Below are 17,581 nucleotides of genomic sequence, written 5' to 3'. Positions count from 1 at the left end.
AGTGCGCGAGCATCGCAAAATAAATTTAGAAATCCATGTTATTCGATTATTGCACCTACACTGCTCGAGCGCGCCAACGAGCGTCTGCGACGCCAAGGGCTAAAATAGAACTCATTCCTATTTCTGACGCAGATTGCGCTGCAAGTCCTGCCTCTCCCATCTCCTCATTGGTTTATAGAAGCAGGTGCCATCTCCTCATTGGTTATACCCATGTGGGTGATTGAAAGACGAACTGTTTTGGTAGTCTTGGTAATACAATGAAAGTTTAGATGCGATCACCATATAAGTTAAACGATGAAAAATCCTGGAAGGAGGAGAGATGACTAGAAACGATTCGGTTGGTTGTTTTATGTGTGGATTAATTGTCGGAGTAGAGGTCCTTGTGCATTTCAGGTAAAATAACGCAATGTTTATATCCCAGCACAAATTAGCTAGCAACAGCAAGCTAGCTAAATAGGACAAATTAACGTTAGCTAGCAAGTGCAAGCTAACTAGCTAAATTGCCATACATGTTTAATGCTTTTCGACCTGTCCCCAAATGAATGTAATTGGTTCAGAGTTTGTTTTGATATTTTAACCTGCGTGTCGTGATCGCGTTTGGTGTGGGGGGGCAAAATAAATGTCTGCTTGATGGCGCACGCGTGCAACCGGTTTGGGTTTCGTATAAAAGGCGGAATTGCGTAACTAGCATTCACCCACAATTCATGGCATTCTTCCGGTTTCCTTTATATGATTTCTAAGATGGCGGACCGGCGACGGCGAAGGAGACGCGCGTCCCAGGATAGCGAGGAGGACGATGAATCTGGTTCGGGATCGGAAAGTGGAAAGTCCCTTTCGCCAACGACAAAGCCCCGAGTACGGGATCCTGAGCCAGTTGAGGCACCAGCTGTTCGTGTGGTGCCGAAAAACGATGCTGAATCCGAGTGTGTGAGTGTCCTGTTTTCTCGAGACGCAAAGCCGATCAATTTAATAGTACTTGATTAGTTGGCTAGCTAGCTAACGTTAGCCTGCTCACTACTATAATTAATGGCTGGGTCAACAAGTCAGCCGGCTATGGTAATGAAACTACCGCGCGGATGGTTGTCCAGTGGTTAGGCCAAGCCGCATCCTCATGTTTTGCGTTTGCTGCGTCCAGCTAATGTTGCTCATAAATCAACCAACTCGCTCATGTTTGGCCGGGAAACGTGTGAAGGGCCAACCCGTGAATTAACTAGACAAGCCAGTTCGTTTGCGCTAGCTTACTTTGTTTGGTAACGCTAACTAGCACGTTTACCACGATGGTAACGCGTTAGCTAATGGTTAGCAATATGAAAGTATTTTAATGTCTAGTTACTGTACGATCGGTGTTTAGTTAAGCTTATAAGTTAGCTAACGTTGGCGCACGTTCTGTCAGTTACTTACTAACTGCTGTAGTAGTTGAGCTAAAGCCACAGGGAGCTTTGATGTTGTTGGGTTATTTAATCTGACTGGTAAAATGTGCCGTCGTTAGTTAGATAACGTTACAATATTTGCCTTCAGTCACACCTCATCTAGTAATTTTTCTTGACCAGTAAAGATCTTGACTTCACCCTCTGGTTTTGAATGGCCACCACTACGACAAAGCTTGTTGATATTTATCGAAATCCCAAGTGATGTGACGAATCCATGTTTAGCACAATAAATTGTTGTTTTAGCTTATTTTTTACAGGGACAGTGTACATTAATCAACGTTTAGGTAACAGTGCCGGTTTTAGCCAGCTGGCTAATTTTCAACAGCAGGTCCTGGGCAGGTTATTAAAAACAATTACAATAACAATACAGACAATCAGTGAGCACATGCAGAGCAACATAGGACAGTCAACACATAGCATGCAGAGAGAGCAATAGCACAAAAAGCAACAAAACAAAATGCATTAAAGCAACAGTGTTTCCACACCACAAGCAACAGACATGGAAAGCGGCAATACACAGTTTGGGATTATGTTCCGAAGTCTGATTGGCCTTTAGCCATGTCTTAATGTTTTTTGTTAAAGTGTGATAGATGGTGCAGTTGTGTGTTTGATAGCAGTGTGTTCCAGACATGGGATGCTCTCATGGAGAAAGCCAATTGACTACTAGTGCCATACAACTCTCCTTCCGTGGCCTCCAACTGCTCTTAAACGCCAGTAAAACTAAATGCATGCTATTCAACCGATCACTGTCCGCACCTGCTCGCCCGTCCAGCATCACTACTCTGGACGGCTCTGATTTTAGAATACGTGGACAACTACAAATACCTAGGTGTCTGGTTAGACTGTAAACTCTCCTTCCAGACTCACATTAAGCATCTCCAATCAAAAATTTAATCTAGAATCGGCTTCCTATATCGCAACAAAGCATCCTTCACTCATGCTGCCAAACATACCCTCGTAAAACTGACCATCCTACCGATCCTCGACTTCGGCGATGTCATTTACAAAATAGCCTCCAACACTCTACTCAACAAACTGGATGCAGTCTATCACAGTGCCATCCGTTTTGTCACCAAAGCCCCATACACTACCCACCATTGCGACCTGTACGCTCTCGTTGTTTGGCCCTCGCTTCATACTCGTCGCCAAACCCACTGGCTACAGGTTATCTACAAGTCTCTGCTAGGTAAAGCCCCGCCTTATCTCAGCTCACTGGTCACCATAGCAGCACCCACTCGTAGCACGCGCACCCCATTATTTCAATTTCTACTTTGCACATTCTTCCACTGCAAATCTACCATTCCAGTGTTTTAGTTGCTATATTGTATTTACCTCGCCACCATGGCCTTTTGTTGCCTTTACCTCCCTTATCTCACCTCATTTGCTCAAATTGTATATAGACTTATTTTTCTACTGTATTATTGACTGTATGTTTTTTTTATTCCATGTGTAACTCTGTGTTTTATGTGTCGAATTGCTATGCTTTATCTTGGCCAGGTCGCAGTTGCAAATGAGAACTTGTTCTCAACTAGCCTACCTGGTTAAATAAAGGTGAAAAAAAGTGAATAAAGCTGCTTTTCCTTAAGGGAACCAACATAGTCGCCTCATGTTAGACCTTGTGGATCTGCTGCCATGGGTTTGGGTTTTCTGTGTAAAAAAAGTACTAAGTGGGAGGGAGCAAGGCCATTTAGGATCGTGAATACAAGACATGCGTCGGTGTATTACACAAGATTTTTCCAACTCAGGAGCTCATGCTTTCTGAGGATGTAACAGTGATGATGGCTATTGGGCTTTCTATCAAGCACTTTGAGAGCCTGTTTGTAGAGAGACTGAATTGGTTTTAATGTTGTACAGCAAGCTTGGGCCCAACTAGTTAATAGATAGATTTGAAGTACAGTTTTGCTACCTCTGCAGTTAAACAATTTTGTATGAATGGAAATTAGCTAGGTTGAATTAGGTTATTTGAGTTACCTTTTTCACCTGCTTTTTAAGAGGTTGGAATCAAGTATGATGCCAAAGTACTTAAAATCGGATACCACCTGGAGCTTCTCCCCTGACACATCTGGCTCAGTAGCATCAGTTGCCCTCTTTGTGAAGAACATGCAGACTTTTTTTCTTAGAAATGAGATGCAAACATGAGTCACTGAGACGCTTTGTAACCTGGACCATTACAGTAGTGAGTTCTTGTGCAGCTTGTTTGCTCTTTGCATGCACATATATCACTGTATCATCTGCATACATTTGAATGTAAGACCCAGTACAGACAGAAGGCAGATCATTAATGTACAGGCTGAACAGGAGTGGCCCCAGTATTGACCCTTGGGGCATGCCCACATCATAGCTGAGAGTGAACAATGAGCTGTCGCCCAATCTGACACGCTAAGTTCTGCCTTCACGGTATGATTTCATCCATCTCAAGGCATCGGGGGGAAAGTTGAACTTGGACAGTTTTTTTGATGACAATCTCATGGTTAACAGTATCAAAGCTTTCCGTAGGTCAAGAAATACAGCCCCAACAACACCCCTTTGTCCATCTTGGACTTCACATTTTCCAGAAGAAAGCAGTTTGCTGTTTTCATGGAGTGTTTTGCTCTGAAGCCAAACTGCATGGAGTGTAATGTGACAGGGCTGTTGAGGTGGGCAGTCAGTTGCTCTGCTACACACTTCAGCAACCTTCAACTCCACAGGTAGTATACTAATGGGACTGTAGTTACTCATGTCAGCAGGGTCACCTGATTTAGATGGCTGTTATTATGGCCAACTTTCAGGCCCTTGGAAACACCCCCTGACCAATAGATGTGTTGGTGACCTTAGTAATGGGGCCAATGAGGGACTCTGTAGTTTTTAAGAAAGGTAGAGTCCAGCCCAAACATCTTTGGCTTTAGTTCTTTAGTGAGCTAATCACCTTGTTCACCTCTGACTCAGAAACATCCCTTGTGATGAAGACCGGTTCGGTGTCATTCAATTTGCGCTGAGCCCAAGAAACCAGTGGAGGGGTTCTGTGTCAGTACCTTGATAGTCAACAAAGTAGAATGGTCGTTAAGACACTAACAGCTTAGACGGTAGGAAATTATGGTCACAGTTATGAAAACTTAGGACACTAAAGAGGCCTTTCTACTTACTCTGAAAAACACCAAAAGAAAGATGCCAAGGGTCCCTGCTCATCTGCGTGAACGTGCCTTAGGTATGCTGCAAGGAGGCATGAGGACTGCAGATGTGGCCAGAGCAATAAATTGCAATGTCCGTACTGTGAGACGCCTAAGACAGCGCTACGGGGAGACAGGATGGACAGCTGATTGTCCTCGCAGTGGCAGACCATGTGTAACGACACCTGCACAGGATCGGTACATCCGGACATCACACCTGCGGGACAGGTACAGGATGGCAACAACAACTGCCCAAGTTACACCAGGAACGCACAATCCCTCCACCAGGGCTCAGACTGTCTGCAATAGGCGGAGAGAGACTGGACTGAGGTCTTGTAGGCAGGTCCTCACCAGACATCACTGGCAACAACGTCGCCTATGGGCGACCGAGGTGGAGGGTCCTTCATGGTCTTGGGCGGTGTGTCACAGCATCATCGGACTGAGATTGTTGTCATTGCAGGCAATCTCAACGCTGTGCGTTACTGGGAAGACATCCTCCTCCCTCATGTGCTACCCTTCCTGCAGGCTCATCCTGACATGACCCTACAGCATGATAATGCCACCAGCCATACTGCTCATTATTTGTGTGATTTCCTGCAAGACAGGAATGTCAGTGTTCTGCCATGGCCAGCGAAGAGCCCGGATCTCAATTCCATTGAGCACGTTTGTGACCTGTTGGATCGGAGGGTGAGAGCTAAAGCCATTCCCCCCCAGAAATGTCAGAGAACTTGCAGGTGCCTTGGTGGAAGAGTGGGGTAACATCTCACAGCAAGAACTGGCAAATCTGGTGCAGGCCATGAGGAGGAGATGCACTGCAGTACTTAATGCAGCTGGTGACCACAACAGATACTGTTACTTTTGATTTTGACCACCCGCCCCATTGTTCAGGGTCACATTATTCCAATTCTGTTAGTCACATGTCTGTGGAACTTGTTCAGTTTCTGTCTGTTTAACTTATGTTCATACAAATATTTACATGTTAAATTTGCCGAAAATAAACGTAGTTGACAGTGAGGGGACATTTCTTTTTTTTGCTGAGTTTACGTCTTTCATGCTCTAATTTGGACTTCAGGGCTGTTTTTAGAGCATGATCTCGTTCTTTCATCAATTTCCAGATTTCTCCATTTAGCTACGGAAGAGTGCTCTTTTTCCCAGGTTTGGATTTTCTTTTCTTTAGGAAGTCATCAATTGTAGTCTGGATTGTGAATAGAAAAACTTGACTGTCAGCTTCCACATCTGTATAGGACAAGATAATTCCAGTTAATTCCCTCAATCATTTAATTCACTCAATGGCCTGGTCATTTAACCTCTTTTGGCGCATGAACTGCTAGCGGGGACACCTACAACATCCGGTGAAATTGCAGAGCACGAAATTCCAAATAATATAAAATATAAAAATCGTAATATTAAACATGCATGAAAATACAAGTGTCATACATAATTTAAAAGCTTAATTTCTTGTTACTCCAACCGCATTGTCAGATTTCAAAAAGGCTTTACGGCGAAAGCATACCATGCGATTATCTGACAGGGCCCCACACCAAAATACTTTTTCAACCAGCCAAGGTATCACAAATGGCGATTTTAAATTAATCACTTACATTTTGAAGATCTTCCTCTGTTTGCTATTTCAAGGGTCCCAGCTAGACAATGAATGGTCGTTTTGTCCGATAAAGTCCTCCTTTATATCCTAAAAAGTCAGTTTAGTTGGAGCCAATGATCTCAGTAATCCACTCTTTCAACATGCATACAAACAAATCCAAAAAGTTACCAGTAAAGTTTGTCCAAACAAGTCAAACGATGTTTCTAATTAATCCTCAGGTACTCTAATCTAAATAAACAATATTTAATTCACGTGTTAAAGACCACTGTTCTAACGAGACACCTTGTAGTTCTTCCAACTACTTGTTAATTTTTCAAAAAACAAGCCTGAAACGTTTTCTAAAGACTGCTGACATCTAGTGGAAGCCATAGGAACTGCAATCTGGGTCCTATCTATTTGTATTTCCAATAGGCAAGCACTGAAATGGCCTGTGACATTAAAAAAAAATCTGGATGGATTTTCCTCTGGTTTTTGCCTGCTATATCAGTTCTGTTATACTCACTGACATTATTTTAACAGTTTTAGAAACTTCAGAGTTTCCTATCCAATGCTACCAAGTATATGCATATCCTAGCTTCTGGACCTGAGTAACAGGCAGTTTACTTTGGGCACGTCAGTCATCCGAAATCAGTATGCTAATGATTTGAGGGTACATTCATAGTGACACAGATTCCCCCCACCCCCCGCTACTAAATAATTGACGTACGGGTTGGTATCATGTCTGCGTGACAGTGGTGTGTGTAGGCTACATACTGTTGCTATTTGTTGTCAATTCATTCACATTGTTTGACTAGTGTTATTCTTTCTTAACAGGAAAGTGAAGATGGCGTAGGAGAAGGTGAGTCAATGTTTGGTGACGCAATCCAATGGCCTATCTAGAATGACATCTGAAGCATTTCCCATTTGGATCACACCACTGTTAAACAGTTGATGTACTTGTTTCAGACACATTTGAATGTTTGTTTTTGCAGCTGTCCTTTCTGACTATGAAAGTGCAGATCCTGAGGAGAATGGCTCCCATTCAGAGGTGAGTTGCCACTGCTGAACAGAGTTATGCTGTAGGGTAAAATGTTAATGTCATTTTTATGGGTTTTATTTGCATGGACTCTTGGGCAGCATAGTATTTGACGAACCAAACTTTTTAGAATTTCAGTAATGCAGGCTTCATGAGGCTACCGCAAGGTTCCTCGTTCTCCCAACAGAATAGCCCAACTAGTGGATTTTAAAGATCATGATGTATCTAACTTCCAAAGTATTTGAGACACACAATTCAATCACCATGAAACAAGAGTCCCTCCAGGATGTAGCTATTCTGCGACCCATATTTTTTGTTGCTAAATCAACGATTCCCAGTATATTATGTGAGGGCTTGCAAATTTGACCAATCCTGCACTATTACCTCATAAAACAGTCAAATTATCGCATACAACTGACTGATCACCACACTAACCAATCACTGCAAATTTACTGCATAATATGGTTCAGTTAAGCACACATCAACAAACCTTTTTCCCTCGTCAGTGCATTTTTGTAACAAATTGGACAAAATCATCACATATTGCCATGTAAAATGTCAGAATTGCTACAGTGAAATCCTGGATGGACTGAAGAGATGAGCAGGTTTCAACCATTGATACAGGTACCGGTATTTCGGAACACAGACCTTCTGCACTGTAGCAGCACCTAGATGCAAGATACGGACAAATACATTTTTAAATAATCTACAATTGATGTACTCATGCATTGCAATGTCCATGATGGCACTGGAATCCTCTTAATGAGGTCTTAACTGTGGTTCGGATGAGAAGTTTAATTTGTCCACTCTGCATGGACGCTTTTGACTGTAATAAGTAGGACTTTAAGGATATTTGCATTGATCTCTCTGACAGCATTTTGATAATGATACACATGAAGCAAACTAACTCAAGTCTTGTATTGTCTCTCTCAGGGAGGTGAAGAAGAAGAAGAAGAGGAGGAGGTGGTCCCTCCACCGGCTGCAGAGCCCAAACCCAGTCCTGCTGCTGACACCCCTGCTGCAGTGGGGGAACTGCAGGAAGGAGGAGGGAAGGAAGAGGGTGAGAAAGGTGTGAGTAAAGAAGTGAAGTGTGAAGATAAAAGCAACCTGGCAGGGGAGCGGCAAAGCGGGGATGGACAGGTAAAATGGTTAATTGAAAAGAAAATACAGTTGAAGAATTGCATACAAATATAGGCCTCTTGGTCAATCATTTTGAGTAATTCTACTCCGTGTAACCAGGAAAGCACAGAAGACTCTGAGAATAAAGGTGCTAAACCAGGCCAGAAGCTGGATGATGACCAGGATCGTAATAACCCAGCCTATATCCCCCGTAAGGGAATGTTCTTTGAGCACGACGTCAGAGGAAATGCACAGGAGGAGGAACGGTAAGGGGGAACGGAACGTTTTCCCTTTTTATCCGTTAAATGTTTGTCGTTCAACTGAAACTATCTAAACGTGACCAACAACCACACAAAGGATGGGTGACTCCTAGTAATAGACGGTTGTCGTTTCATTGGTAAACCTGTTTATTGGTATATTTGCGGCTTCTTTCCTGTCATCCAGGCCGAAGGGTCGTAACAGGAAGCTGTGGAAGGACGAGGGTTGCTGGGAACACGATAGGTTCAGGGAGGAGGAGCAGGCGCCTAAGTCACGTGAGGAGCTGGTTGCAATCTACGGCTATGACATCCGCAACGGAGGTGTCTCCAATGAGCGGTCCTATAGACAGCGCAAGCCCAGGTACTACTAACCCTCAACTCTACTAACCCTCAACTCTACTAACCCTCAACTCTACTAACCCTCAACTCTACTAACCCTCAACTCTACTAACCCTCAACTCTACTAACCCAGTGTTCAAATTCCCATGTCTCTGAAAGCCTGTAACACTAACCACCATTACTGTCTATTGTGCCAATTTATATTAACGGGCAGAATATAAAAATAAATATGAAAAAATGTGAGCAGAGTCGCACAGATTTTTCCCTGCCCGATTTGTTAGTCGAAAGCTATTTGCGTGTCTGAAAAGGATAAATGATTTGAAAATATATAGGTCCATTATAGTTTCTGTATACTTTCTACCTTGTTCAAGAGTGGCCTGGAGTGTTTATAAAATAATCAAAACATAATCTGGCCCATGTACCATCTACTAGCAGCTTGTCCTCACACTAGCCTCCTCTCCTCCCCCTACAGACACAGCACCTCTCCAGTCCGGGACAAGCGCTGGCGGGACGGAGACGGGGAGAGGCCCATCCATACCTCCTGGCAGCAGGGAGGGAACCCCAACAGCCGTAGCGCTCCCCTAGCCGTGGCCCTGCAGCAGTCTGATCCTCCCCCCTCAGCAGCCCCCAACACCCAGCGCAACAACAACCCCCCCAGGCCCTCCTCCCACCCCCCACCCCGGGGCTTCCAGGGCAACCGCCCCCCCCAGGCCCAGTACAGGAATGACAGAAACCAGGAGTCTCAACGGCCAGGCCCCAAGGCCCACCCCGCCGAGGCTCTCCAGACCCGGAGCCTACCGCCCATGGACGGGGAACGAGGCCCCAGGGGCCGGGGGAACAGAGGGGTCCATACGGAGCGCAGCTCTTCGGTGGTGGTTGAAGAGATCCGCAGCGAGGAGGATGACGAGCGCAACACAACTACAGTGACAACTTCTCAGTCCGTCTACCACAATCGCCACTACAGTGGCAAGGGAGATCGAGAAAGGGACTCTGCGCCACGGCGACAGGAGCAGCAGCGAGGGGGATCTGCTCCTCCGGCGGACAACCCGGTTACCCGCGATGCCTCCCCGGCTCCGGAGCGGCCCGTGGAGAAGAAGTCGTACTCCCTAGCCAGGAGGACTCGCACCCGGGCCACTGAGCTGGACAAGCAGGCCTCTCTTGAGGAGCCTGCCTCCACCGTGTCTTCCTCGGCACTGACGAGTGAGCCGTGGCAGGGCCCCGGTCAGAGCCAGGGGGAAGCTGGAGACAGTAGCCAGGTGACGGTACTCACAGGGCTGGACCAGGACCTGGCCAGACTCAGCCTGGCCGGACAGAACTGGGCCCAGAACCCATCTTCGTTTCTACGAGCTGAGATGAGGGGTGAGCCTTCTCTCTTTTGCCCTCGCTCTACCCCGTTCTACCCCTCTCTCACTTTTTATTTTGAGTATTATGGAGTGACACACATCCTCTCATAGTTCCAGCAGCACTGTTACAAGCAGCTCAGTCACCACTGCACCAGCAGCCCAGGTGAAGCTAAGCAGCAGCTCCCTGGTGCAGCACTGAGTCAGTGACCGTTCAGTGAGGCTGATTGACATAATGAGGCCATTAGTCAGTGTGGAGCAATGGGGGGGCCGGCAGTGTGTGAATGGCAGTATCTCTTTTAAGCCAGCTAATCCACTCAGTGCAAGTGGTGCTGCGTCCTTGCATGCAGTCTGAAGCCTGGGAGGTTTTTATCATGCAATACATTGGAAATTAAACCTTTTGGTGCAAAAAGGACATTTTAAATGCCTCAAGTACACATGTTGTCAGGACAGAAACCCTAGTCAGAACTACACGTTGGTAGCAGGTTTGACATGAAGCTTATAAGATGTAACCAAACAGCAGCAGTTAATCAGTTAGTTGGATATGTTTTGATTGCGTGTTGTCGACCCTTTTTTTCCCGTCTCATTGCAGGCATCCCTAACTCTATGCACATGGGTGGAGCACCTCCACAATACAGTAACATAGAAGAGCTGGTGAGTAGGCCTACTTGTGGTGACTTATGTACAAAGATGGGTTTCTGTCGTTTTATATGTTGCCTTCAAGGAGAAGTCTGGTGTTTTTTACCTGACATTGAGTGGTTCGGTCAGCTCTCATCCTATTTCTCTCCATCTCAGGGAGCTGGTAACCGGGCAAAGCGGTACTCGTCCCAGCGCCAGAGGCCAAGCCCGGAGCCCGCTCCTCCTATGCACATAGGGGTCATGGAAAGCCACTACTACGAGCCCAGTGAGTCAGTGCCGCACACTACCACCAGAAGGCAGGGCACAACTGAAAACACACACTAGCCGTTGTCTCTTTGTCCATAGGCTCAGAGCCAGGCTCTGGTAGAATCAGTTCTAAACTACAACATGTTGTAGCTGCATTAGAGTGCTGTCTTAAAAAATGGTAGGGTACACAGGTATCTGTAAGCTATAACAAAACAAGCTACATGTTTTAACACATGATTACATGATTGCCACATCAGATACTTTTGTATCTATAGTATATGTGGACTCCCCTTCAAATGAGTGGATTTGGCTTTTTCAGCCACTCCCTTTGCTGACCGGTGTATAAAATTGAGCACACAGCCATGCGATCTCCATAGACAAACATTTGCCCATAGTGAAGAGCTCAGGGACTTTCGACGTGGCACCGTCATAGGATGCCACTTCTCCAACAAGTCAGTTCGTCAAATTTCTGCCCTGCTAGAGCTTCCCCGGTCAACTGTAAGTGTTGTTATTGTGACGTGAAAGCCTCTAGGAGCAACAACGGCTCAGCTGTGAAGAGGTAGGCCACACAAGAACGGGACTGCCGAGTGCTGAAGTGTAATACATTGTCAGTCCTCAGTTGCATCACTCACTACTGAGTTCCAAACTGCCTCTGGAAGCAACGTCGGCACAATAACTGTTCGTCGGGAGCTTCATGAAAGATCTAACATAACCATGCGTCATGCCAAACGTCACCTGGAGTGCCGTAAAGCGCGTTGCCTTTGGACTCTGGAGCAGTGGAATCGTATTGCCTGAAGTGCTGTCTGACGGACAAATCTGGGTTTGGCGGATGCCAGGACAACGCTACCTGCCCCAATGCATAGTGCCAACTGTGAAGTTGGAATAATGGTCTGGGGCTGTTTTTCATGGTTCGGGTGAAGGGGAATCTTAATGCTACAGCAATGATATTCTAGACGATTCTGTGCTTCCAACTTTGCGGCAACAGTTAGGGGAAGGCCCTTTCCTGTTTCAGCATGACAATGCCCCCGTCCACAAAGCAAGGTCCATACAGAAATGTTTTGTCCATCGGGGTGGAAGAACTTGACATGCCTGCACAGAGCCCTGACCTCAACTCCATCGAACACCTTTGGGATGAATTGGAACGCCGACTGCGAGCCAGGCCTAATCGCCCAACATCTGTGCCTGACCTCACTAATGCTCTTGTGGATGAATGGAAGCAAGTCCCCAATGTTCCAACATCTAGTGGAAAGCCTTCCCAGGAGAGTGGAGGCATAGCAGCAAGGGGGGGGACCAACTCCATAGTAATGCCCATGATTTAGGAATGTTTGACAAGCAGGCCATGTCGTGTATATGGTTTGGTTGTAGAATGATATATCTGACTGTAGAGCGCAAACATGAGTGTCAATGCTATATTGTCTCCTCCTGCAGTGTCTTACCAAGGACCAATCTATGCCCACGGTGACAGCCCCGCCCCCCTCCCACCCCAGGCCATGCTGGTCCAGCCTGAGATGCACCTCCCCCACCCAGGACACCCAGGTTAGTGTCTGTCACCTTGCTGCCAGGGGACCCAGGGAAAACGTGGTGTGGGCAGCAGTTGGCCTCAACTACGACGATAGATATGAACTCGGCCTGTGTCTTCTCTGGCAACAAAAAAGGAAGTCAATGACAAGCTTTCTTGATCCTCACCATGCAAGTGAAGACCTGTTCAATCAAATCTGTAATAGTATTGCTTAAATTCTCTCTTATAAAACTCAAATGAATTGTTATTCTTACTGGTTTAATGAATAACTTTGTATAGTGCTTTTCAATAAGTGTTTCACGCCATTAAAAAGTTGCCTCAAGTGCCTCCAAACTAGGGATGTGACAAATGTGCAATTTGTCTTTTTTAAACGATAAGGAAAAAAATCCTAAAATGACATGTGAATTCACAATGCAGATATGGTTATTCATGACTGCTAGGGTGCAATGGCGCTCAATCGACCCCAGTCATGGCTGCCAGCAATGATGGTAGGCTCTCTGTGTGCCTCCATGCTCTGGTCAGTACAGGGGGCTTAATGTCCCACTTGTCATCAATGTGATGGCTCGTGACAGTGATGTATGACAGCTTGTTCAGACGTCCAACAATCTGGTGTTTTGAGAGCTCACGCTTTGTACTTACAGAGCAGTCATTGTATAATTTCTCCTTCCGGGCAAATCACGTTTTTTCCCCTTTGGTTCTAGATATAGCATCAGGGCATTGAAGCCGATATCCTCTACCATTGCAATGGCTGCATATTAACTGCAATTTCTGTAATCGGGGCTGTTATTTTAGCCATCCCTTATCGCACTTTCTTGTGAAGATCCCGTGTCTCTTGTTTAAGGGTCCTGTGCTGCTGCCAGCAATGTTTCTGGTCTCACGGTGCCTCCCTTTCAGCATTGCACCTGTACTGCCACTGTAGCTCAATTCCACTTTGCAAAGTTTGCATTTCACCACCTAATTTAACCTCTAAGTATTGCCATACAGGACTGTCGCTTCCCTGTCTCACACTCTGCCATTTTTCCAACTGTTAACAAGGATGACGTTCAAAGTGCTTTATATTCTTTGAAAAGAATATCTCCTAACGTTGCAGCATTGTTGCGTTAGGTATGTTTATTTTTCCTTTTGATGATGATCGGGATGATAATGGTCGTTTTGTGATAACTAACTGCACTGTGATTATAATTGTGTGGTGGAGGGGTAACAAAAGTTTTCTTCTTCATTTAAACGGCCCCACTCCTGACCAGAAATGCTGTTATGGTGTTGGCTACTGTATGGGCCTCAGTCTGTCTGGTCACACCCGTGAACCCCTCCCGTCTCCCCCCTCAGGTCTACACCCCCACCAGTCGAGTGGCCCCATGCCCAACCCGGCTCTCTACGCTGCTCCCCCCGTCTCCATGTCCCCTGGGCAGCCCCCTCCACAGCAGCTGCTGGCCCCGCCCTTCTACCCTCCGCCAGGTGTCATGACCTTTGGGAACACCAACTACCCCTACCCGGCAGGAGCCACCCTGCCCCCCATGTACAACCCGCCGGTGAGACCTCTGCCCTCAAGACACCATAGCTACCACATCAGCATGTCAAATGTTGCTATATATTGTACCCAATGCAACACATTACTGTTGCAATATGCTGACAGCGCTGCAATTCTATGCATATTTAGAAGTTATTCGACACCCTTAACATTTAGGAATGTGTAGGACATGCTACAAACATACAGGTATTTACACACATGCATAAACCATGTAACCTCCTCTCCCTTCAGGCCCAGTCGCAGGTGTACAGCCAGTCGCAGGTGTACGGTGGGGTGACCTACTACGATCCGATGCAGCAGCAAGCCCAGCCCAAACCCTCGCCTCCCCGGCGCTCCTCCCAGCCCGTCACCGTCAAACCTCCCCCACCAGAGGTAGGGTACGGCCCGGAGTGAGCCCCAAACCCCAGCGACCCAACAACCGGCAAGTCTTCCCTCTCTCACCCACTCACCCAATCAAAACGCCAAGACATCGACCTGCCTCAGTCCTGACTGAGTCGGTGTGAGAGTAGGACGAAAGGGAAGGTTATGTTTTTAAAACATTTTGATAATGTTGAAAATCTGTTTTGGAGAGTTGGGTGGGGGAGGAGTACAGAATAGGCCTATCCCAGAGAGTGTTGCTGTAGGTCAAGTCATACCATTGCCATAAAGGTGCTTGCTTTCCTCATTTTGTTTTTTGAGCTCCTATTCAAAAGTAGGCAACGTGTCTAAATCAAATGGTGTTTTTGCCTTGGACACACGTGAAGGAAGGCCAGTGGCTCTGAGTCGGAGTAAAGCAGCTGAATGTGTGTTTAGATCTCTGCTCTCCAGGTCGTTCTGACAGACGAGCTCCTCTTATCCCCTAGAGCTCCTCCTAAAAGCCCCCAGGCAATAATACTGTCTTCAAACTGATGTCTCTTTTTGAGATGTGAGTGGACACACACACACACACACACACACTCTATAAAGACGCAATTCAAAATCCCAGCAGAGAAATGCTTTGTTGCAGAGGTAACCTTCAAACAAATTAATGCCGACCACCTAGCTGCATGACAGCCTCAAGACTTTTCAACTCAAATGTATTGGTCACATACGTGTTTAGCAGATGTTACTACAGGTGTAGCGAAAGGCTTGTGCCTCTAGCTCTGACAGTGCAAGGACATTTAACAAGTAATTAAGTTTCACAGCATATACACGTACATCTAAGTAAGGAATGGATACATATGTCAGAGCGGCGTTGGACTAAGATAGTGGTGTAGAATACATTATATACGTATCAGATGGGTGATGAGTAATGCTAGGTATGGAAACATTATTAAAGTGGCCAGTGATTCCTAATCTGTCTATAGGCAGCTGCCTCTGATGGGCTAGTGATGGCTGTTTAGCAGTCTGAAAAACAGCTTCTATCTCAAGGCCATCAGTCTCTCGGTCCCAGCTTTGATGCACCTGTACTGACCTCGCCTTCTGGATGATAGCGGGGTGAACAGGCAGTGGCTCGGGTGGTTGATGTCCTTGATGATCTTTTTGGTCTTCCTGTGGCATCGGGTGCTGTAGATGTCTAGGAGGGTGGGAAGTTTGCCCCGGGTAATGCGTTGGGAAGACCGCACCGGGTAATGCGTTGGGAAGACCGCACCACCCTCTGGAGAGCTTTGCGGTAATGGGCAGTGCAGTTGCCGTACCAGGCGGCGATACAGCCCGACAGATGCTCTCAATTGTGCATCTGTAAAAGTTTTAGGTGTTAAGCCAAATTTATTTAGCCTCCTGATGAACTTGACGCTTTCCACCTTCTCCTCTGCGGTCCCATCGATGTGGATCGGGGGTGCTCCCTCTGCTGTTTCCTGAAGTGAGCTCAATTGTATTGCTGAACCATGCATTCTTGCCTCCTCCTTCCAGCCTAATCCAAAGCTCGCGCGACAGAATAGTTGTGCTGATTTGGTCCCGTTTCTGCTATTTTTCCCTTTTCTCCAGGACCGGAGTGAGAAGCCCAGTCAGGAGGTCAGATCCTAGCACGGCGTTCCGAACGGCTACGCCAGTTGGAAGAGGGCGACGGACAGGGAGACTGGGGTCTGCAATCGAGGACCAGCACCACGTGTGGAGCGGATTATGATTTAAATACAATGTTATCTGGGATGTTATCCGCCTTGTGTTCAGGTGCCACGTTGGTTGGTCGTCCACAATACTGAAGGGTTGTTGTTTTGGTTCAACTACCAGTGTTTTGCCTCTGAGGAGTGCGTTCTTTAAAACCCTATAAAACGTAACCATATAAAACCGTTAAAGAACGCCCTGAATAACAACTCCTCTGTAAACATTACGTGACACCCGACACCAACGATGACATTCGTAGACATTTGTTCCTTCTAACAATCTGTCGTTCAACTGTAGGTATATTCATGCAACAAAAAAAACGTGTTTTTTAAGCTCGAACAAATGTTTAGGACTGGCTTAAATGTGTCGTGAGTATTATGGAGAGAATCTAACTGGGATAGTTGGTCATTTATATGGGCTAGCTAGAGCTGTTTGTCCCACCCACCAGACAATCCTGCTAATTTTCTAGCTAACATTTACACTCCCCTACGTATTTATTTGGACAGTGGAGCAAAACTTTGAATGTCTCTACTCCAGCATTTTGGATTTGAGATCAAATGTTTCATAGGAGGCGACAGTACAGAATGTCTTTTTTTGGGGGGGGGGTTCTTTTCACAAATATATTTTTTTCCTTTTTAGAAATGAAAGCCAAACATTTTGAAGATGTCATAAATATTTGGCCAAATTCACTTGTGTGGTAAAGTAGTCAGGTTTCTGAACATTTCTACATGAATGTGGATACTACCATGATTACAGATACTCATGAATGAATCTTGAATAATGAGTGAGTTTGAGCAACAAAGATCTTGCTAACCTCTCACCATTGCCGATAAGAGGTTTAGCATTTTTTGGGTGGTTATGATATGCATGCCTCTTAAATTTCTTAGTCATAATTATTTAAGATTTATTTGTGATTATCCGTAATCATGGAGACATCCTTATTAATGTTCCAAAACATTCTACTTTTATTTACAATAAGTGACTCCCAAAGTGACAAATTATTTACCATTCATTTCTATTGGGCACAACATAATCTGAAACGCAACCAAAACAAACTGTGAATGCATCCAAGTTTGTAGCTTAACAAGCTTGATGTCATTGCGTGCTATGAATATGGGACCAAGTACTACACTTGACTACTTTTAATACACAAAGTGAATTTGTCCAAATACTTATGACATCTTCAAATGGGGGTACTAGATGCGTAAAGTGCTTTAATTTCTAAACATAACATATTTGTACGGAAATACTTTCCAGTTAATGGTAACATTCTTTAGTCATCGTATAAAACATTTAAATCTCAAATAAAAATGCTGTAGTATAGAGCCGAATGGGGGGG

At 45.6% G+C, this 17,581-nt stretch overlaps 1 protein-coding gene across 2 annotated transcripts; it reads left to right on the top strand.

The window, feature by feature from the left end:
• Window positions 1-642: 642 nt before the first annotated feature.
• On the top strand, window positions 643-17,581 carry LOC139579636 (protein CASC3-like). Of its 2 annotated transcripts, none has more exons than XM_071408461.1 (13): window positions 643-927; window positions 6,993-7,017; window positions 7,151-7,206; window positions 8,128-8,334; window positions 8,434-8,579; window positions 8,758-8,931; window positions 9,382-10,268; window positions 10,842-10,903; window positions 11,045-11,153; window positions 12,563-12,670; window positions 13,980-14,182; window positions 14,413-14,553; window positions 16,126-17,581. In XM_071408461.1, exons 1-13 carry the CDS (start codon window positions 730-732, stop codon window positions 16,162-16,164), a joined length of 2,355 nt encoding a protein of 784 aa, XP_071264562.1. In that variant the 5' UTR covers window positions 643-729; the 3' UTR covers window positions 16,165-17,581. The 2 variants fall into 2 exon arrangements, with proteins under 2 accessions (XP_071264562.1, XP_071264571.1); XM_071408470.1 differs by having other exon boundaries at window positions 655-927; window positions 14,413-14,602.

The sequence above is a fragment of the Salvelinus alpinus genome, chromosome 1 (assembly GCF_045679555.1).
Source record: "Salvelinus alpinus chromosome 1, SLU_Salpinus.1, whole genome shotgun sequence".
NCBI lineage: Eukaryota > Metazoa > Chordata > Actinopteri > Salmoniformes > Salmonidae > Salvelinus > Salvelinus alpinus.
Note: the sequence above shows the minus strand (reverse complement) of the source record. Positions and strands in the feature narration are given on the sequence as shown.

What these genes read in the sequence shown, in the direction of transcription:
- LOC139579636 (XM_071408461.1), top strand. Translation starts at nt 730, where the DNA reads ATGATTTCTAAGATGGCGGACCGGCGACGGCGAAGGAGACGCGCGTCC. An exon ending in ACAGTAACATAGAAGAGCTG is followed by an intron (nt 10,904 to 11,044) that starts GTGAGTAGGCCT and finishes TCTCCATCTCAG; the next exon opens with GGAGCTGGTAACCGGGCAAA. An exon ending in AAGCCACTACTACGAGCCCA is followed by an intron (nt 11,154 to 12,562) that starts GTGAGTCAGTGC and finishes CTCCTCCTGCAG; the next exon opens with TGTCTTACCAAGGACCAATC.